Source organism: Cupressus sempervirens, chromosome 7 (assembly GCF_028749045.1).
Source record: "Cupressus sempervirens isolate cs-2001-9-10 chromosome 7, ASM2874904v1, whole genome shotgun sequence".
Taxonomy (NCBI): Eukaryota; Viridiplantae; Streptophyta; class Pinopsida; order Cupressales; family Cupressaceae; genus Cupressus; species Cupressus sempervirens.
The window spans coordinates 729,129,294-729,135,526 of record NC_143124.1 but is presented as its reverse complement, the minus strand read 5'-3'; the positions used below and the strand labels follow the sequence as shown (position 1 = coordinate 729,135,526).

General features: G+C 36.2%; 1 protein-coding gene across 1 annotated transcript; it reads right to left on the bottom strand.

Annotated features, from left to right (window-relative positions):
- Positions 1-2,011: 2,011 nt before the first annotated feature.
- On the bottom strand, positions 2,012-3,488 carry LOC149549306 (uncharacterized). Its single transcript, XM_089794892.1, has 2 exons — positions 2,590-3,488; positions 2,012-2,429 (listed from the first exon to the last, which is right to left on the bottom strand). The coding sequence occupies exons 1-2, from the start codon at positions 2,884-2,886 to the stop codon at positions 2,346-2,348; spliced, it is 381 nt and encodes a 126-aa protein (XP_089651018.1). The 5' UTR covers positions 2,887-3,488; the 3' UTR covers positions 2,012-2,345.
- Between the last annotated feature and the right edge of the window lie 2,745 nt (positions 3,489-6,233).

Below are 6,233 nucleotides of genomic sequence, written 5' to 3'. Positions count from 1 at the left end.
CCGAGATGGTGTTTTAAAATGAAAATGGAATGTGATCTCCAAAAAGTGAGAGAGGTTATTGTAGGTCTCTACAACACGGTCCTATAGGAACTAGAATCGCATCCATACCTCGCACGAGCTCCGAGATATGCCCCATCAAAGATCACAGCCCTATGGAATTTAGTGACCCTTAGGAACATTCTGGTTCAGCGTGCCTGAGAATGTTCGAGCAATGAAGGGGATAGGAAGAGGTTGGGGATAGGGTTTACCCAGCCACTCGGAGCTAATGGAGCAGACAGTTTGATCCCACGACGAAAGATGAGAGAGATTTGGCAGTTCGCAACTTTGTACTAGCCAACACTACAAGTTTCAGCATCACCCGAGATGGCATTGTAGACCCCAAGGATGTCATCTAATGCTTTGCAAATGGTGGCAACCATGATGAAATAAATAGTTAACAATTTTTTGATACCCAGGCCCAAAATGACTATGATGGAGATGTTGATTTTATACGTTACATGCCACTAGATAGAAAACAACATAGTGGTTTACCTAGTAGATTCCTATAGCTACCAAAGAAAAGGATACAAAATTCTAAGGAACAAGAGAGACTAAGAAGTTATTTGTGGCTAATGCACTTTACATGAAGGAGAAGATCAGGGATAGGAAAGATGGGAGAGAGGAAAAGATTGCAATAAATGAGATCTTAGATGGTATAGAGAGGGGAAAATGAGTTGCGGAGAAGGTTGCACTAAAGGAATAGAAGAGGAAAGAAAGAGAGGATAATCTAAATGTTTGAAAGAGATATAGACCAAATATTGGAGGTGCACCTTCAACAACTATAGAAATTATATTTACAACACTAGTGGAAGGAGATGTAATTGCACTAGCCCTAGAATCAATTAGTATGCCCAACATACCTCTTCTCCCATAGCATAAATCACATTCTGATATGTTCAATGCTCTAATCCCTAGATTAGGAAATATTCTTACTTAATAAGTGTAACCCCAAGCATTTTCACCATAGTTGGCAACAAATGGTGAAAGTCCCAATCAACTAGTGAAAAAAATGACTAAGTTGATGGAGCTAAAGCCTACATTACACACATCTCCTAGTAGTGGACAGAAGGATGTTGGGATTGGGAGCATAGCACCTATTCCCTTTCCCATTTTTATGGACAATTGATGGGAACTCAAGTAGATGGGAGAAATTCCAATTTTTTTGAAGCAATAAAGTTTTGTGATGTATTTAGAATATCTAAGATAGACTTATTTTTTATGTGAACTAAACCATTCTTACATTACTATTTAAATGTATTTGTATTGTTATAATAGTTTGATTGTTGGTCATGGTGTACTACTAGCATACCTAAAATTTTAATTAATTTTTTTGGTAAATTAAGTCGAGAGATATCTAATTTAAAATATGTAAAGTTTAGAAATATAAATAGTTCATCATAGAGATATTATAGAATTAATTTATTTTAAATAATAGAAATAATCATAACAAATAGATAGAAATAAAAATTATACAAAAAGTTTTAATTTATTTTAAATAATTAAATAATAGAAACATCATAGAATTAATAATTCAGTATAATCATAAAAAATAGACACTAAACAATCCCAAATTCAAACATACGAAGGTCCAACTAGACTAATGACTTTAAATAACCAAATACCAAAGCCAAACAAAGGAAATGGGACTTTTACCTTAAATGAATAAATTACATGAAGAAGGGTGGCTGGCTGTTTGGAAATCTACTTATTTTTCTTCTCTCCCTCCTATCATCCAAGAGAACATGCAATGAAAGAAAAATATCGTCACAATAAGAAAATATGAAAAATATTGTTCTAGCTTTAAAAAAATTGGAGACATCAAAACATAAAATCTAGATTCTAAACAAATCAAAACATAAAATCTATGATTTAAACTAAATCTCATCACTTACACATCATAACAATACGGTCCACCTTAGTCATGTGGACAGTCCTGGGGAAGAGGTTGCAACAATGTATTTGGATCCAGTTGATCACTCTTTCTCTCTCTCCCTCTCTCTATATTCAATCTAATGAGCCAACTGGATCTAGTTGACATTTTAATGTCTCAAGTATTGCCTCGTGGTCTGACTCGTGAACTTTCCAAAGATTCTTATTATGTGGTTTTTCACCATATTTTATCAAGTGGACATTTTATGTGACAACAAGATTTGAATAATGAAGAATCTTCCTCTCTGTTTGCCCATCCTCTAATAACCACAAGTTAGGGTTCTTCATAGAATATCGTCTAAGCCATGTGCCGGTTACAACCACCGCACCGACATGGTACTCTAAACCTTCACCATCTATAACCGAGTGATCCAATTTTAGTTTGGCTTGAACACAACGACACAAATAATAATCTGTCCCTTCTTCATTGTCTTCAGGTGCAATAACAACAAAAACATGGCCTGCAATGACAAATGTACAAAATGCGGTCATTAATTCAGAAAATACTTGCGTAAAAGTTATAAAGTTACATATTGAAATTACAAAGATATATAAATATATATTACTAGGTTGCACTAGATCAGACAAGCGGTCAAAGTCAATAGACGATTCCATCTGTACCATTTCCAGTGCTTGTGGGGGATGATAGGTGTTAATTGGGTCCAAAACCCGTATATCCCATTTGTCCACCCATTCAGTCGACTCACAGTCATCCCAATTTTTCTCTGCATATGATGGACAATAGCATGCCATTTTTCGTGTGTGGATACTCCATGAACCTGCATTAGAGCTTCTAAAAGAGTGCAACTCACTGGATCCTGTTAGTGTGCAACAATCCTGATATGGTGCAATGTTAGTATTATCTATCAACAAAAAAAATCTACGAACCGTAGACTCACCTTCCTTACCTGGACCCATTGTAGCGTTACACCACTGGACGATGGATTTTGCATCTGTCAATATTGCTCCATCTTTGTACTTTAGTTCTTCATGAGCTAAGGCTCTTTTGATGCATGCGCCTACACCATCATGCTCTCCCTTTCCATGACCAGCCTCTGTGAAATTTCACATGTATTGAATTCTACACAACTTGTGCATCCTGCTCAACCAATAGAACATCCGTGCATTCTTGAATTGAGATGCACAATTGTCTGACCAAATAATGTGCTAACGATATGTGATGCCCCTGTTAGCCAAATCTCCATAAAATAGTTGAAAACAACCATGTACGAACTTCGTAGAATGTGATCGATCATCGGTGATGTAAAAATGGTACTCCCTCAAAATCTTCCTGTCATCCTCTGTACTTGTAGGTGAATGCATGAATGTTACGTGAACAAATATGGAAACCTGTTGAGAAGTATAATACTTTGCTTGCACCTCATTTTGTGGTTGTAGTGTGTAGTTCTCTGCAAAATCTACAACCGAAACAATGGTATCTAGTGGAAACGTATCCTTGCACAACTTGAATTGCAAATTCAGCCATCGAGCTCTATGGGTATGCCTTGCATACTCGTAAATAATGTTTTCACGAAAAATTTTCATGAACTCATACACTAGAATCTTTTCAATGACTAAATCACATCTTTTACCATGTTTCCCATCTTTTAGAGCATATGTCATTGTCTTAAATTTTTTCGTAATCTACTATTTCATTTCCAATTGCATGTGTACTATCCATATGTTGACAAGTTGATAAAAGTTGCAAAGAACCACAAAATAAGCACGTACCATCCAAGCATGATGTCTTATAAAATTTCTGGCCGTCCATTATTTCACATAAAATGTTGGATATGAATTCCCTTGAAAATCTTGGTGGCTCATTTATGTCACAATCCTGCAAAACAAACTAAGAATGCAAAATTACGCATATATGCCTGAAAACATCAAAATGGTTAGAAAATTCAATATGTATCTTACAACAACAAGTTGTGCGTGTGTGATTTATCTTCACATAAAAAGGTTTACCCATCTCAAAAAATCTTTGACTTATTCAAATTTGAGGATACATACCAATAAATTTTGCAAAAAATTGTGTCTGAGTTGTGTCCAAAAAATGTTTCGCATGTGGCTCGTGATTTTGGCTACCAATCCTCCTTCTTACAACATCTCTTTTATTAGGGGAAACACGTGTGTTATTTTTCCAAAAATTTTCGATCAATGATTTCAAGGCTTCACTAATTTCTTTATCCTTTCATGGTAGTCTACCGCTAAATGTCCATAACTCATTTTTTGTTAGATCTTCCAATCTCTCACGCCTTAGCATGGCTCTCCTTAGAGTACCTCTACCAATTTTTAATGTTTTGCTTGTCTTTCTCATGAGTCGAGCTTTCTTCATTTGGCTACTTACTATTGTCGATGTAAGTACTCGTCTTGCGATATTACTATCTTTGGTGCATGATTTAGAACCCACTTTGTCATAAGCATTCATTAGATTCTTTACAATGTTTTTTTCATTTGAATCAGCCATCGTTCTTAGCCCAAGAATCTTCATGATAGGCCTAAATTTTAAATTCCTCATCATTTCAACAAATAATTGGAATTGACCTATAATATTTAATACATCAAAAAATAATCTCCACATACGATTAACTTTTCTTTGACAAGTACGCTTGCTAATCTTGTCAGGCATTGATTTCAAAATGTTACTATCAATATCAATAAAATATTTTGGTCTTCTAAAACAAATTCTAGAAGGTGTTATAATCTCTTCAATTCTCTCAACATTTTGAACATCAACATAAGGTTGAGTGTATTGCGTACCTTGGACCGAAGATGATGTACCTTGGCAATAAGATGCAAAAGATGGAATATCACCTACTTGATGTGTTGATGTTGTGCCTTCAACATGACATGATGGAGTGTGTATATTGTCGGATCTACAAATCGGTGTCTCTTCAACATGAGAGGACGATATGACTTCAACATTGGAAGATGGTGTAGCGGACGATATGACTCCAACATTAGAAGATGGTGTAGCTTCACAATTCAATTGTCTTCTTGAGCATAACAGTCTCATTCGTTCTCTTTGTCTTTCCAATTCTTCCTCTTTGTTTCTTGGTACCGGTGGTTCTTGATCCTCTTCGAAAGTCAATTCTTCGTTATTGATTTGCAATTTTCTTTGCTCATGTAGTAATTTCATTTTATCTCTTTTAATTGGAAAATCTCTCTCCCTATCTTCATTTGTTTGAGTTTTTGGTTTCTTCCTTGGCATGATGATGATTTCTACATGTCAAATTATTCAAACATTTGAATTACTTAAAATGTGTAAATTACAAATTATTCAAATACATATAAAAATTATAATTATTTGAATGAATACACAATATATATATAAAATGACTTGTCAAATTTCTAACCATTTCGAAATAACATTTCATTGAAACATACAAATTTCAATGAATTCACTATATATTAAAAAACATGTCAAATTATAATCAAATTTGTATCTATATATCAACAAACAATATTTAAAATAGATTGCACTAACCTTTTCTATACAAGGAATATTCAAAAAGTCTTCAAATCGTGTATCCAATGATTGAATTTGGTGTTTGCTAGCTTCCAAAAGTGTTTTCCACCTTGAAATAGTGTTTGTTAGCTTGAAATAGTGTTTGCCACCTTGAAAGAGTGTTTGCTGTGTTGAAACCCGCGATCTCTGTCGGGATAACAGAATGCAGAACAGAACAAAAGCAGAGAATGAGTGAAACGGGCCCCAAAGTTGCTTTTTGACCATTTTTTAGGTGATTTCACATAGTGCGTATGCGCTATAGCGCGTACGCACTATGTGAGAACACATCACTTTCCACCCTCCCTACTCTCTCTCTCTCTCTCTCTCTCTCTCTCTCTCCCTACTCTTTCTCTCTTCCTACTCTCTCTCCCCTCTCCCATCCCCTACACTCTCTCTCTCTCCCCTCTCCCATCCTTTACTCTCTCTCGCTCTCCCTCTCCCACCACCTACTCTCTCTATCTCTCTCACCCTCTCTCCTCTCCCATCCCCTACTCTTTAGATCTCTCACACACACTCCCATCCTCCCTCTCCCACTTCTTACTCTCTCTCTCTCTCTCTCTCCCCCATCTCCCTACTCTCTCTCACACTCTCACATCTGCTACTCTCTCTCTCCCATCCCCTAAACTCTCTCTTTTATAGATACACACTCCCATCCCCCTCTCTCTCTCCTCTCCCATCCCCTACTCTCTACTCTCTCTCTCCCATCCCCTACTCTCTCTCACACACTCTCTCCCATCCCCTACTCTCTCTCTCT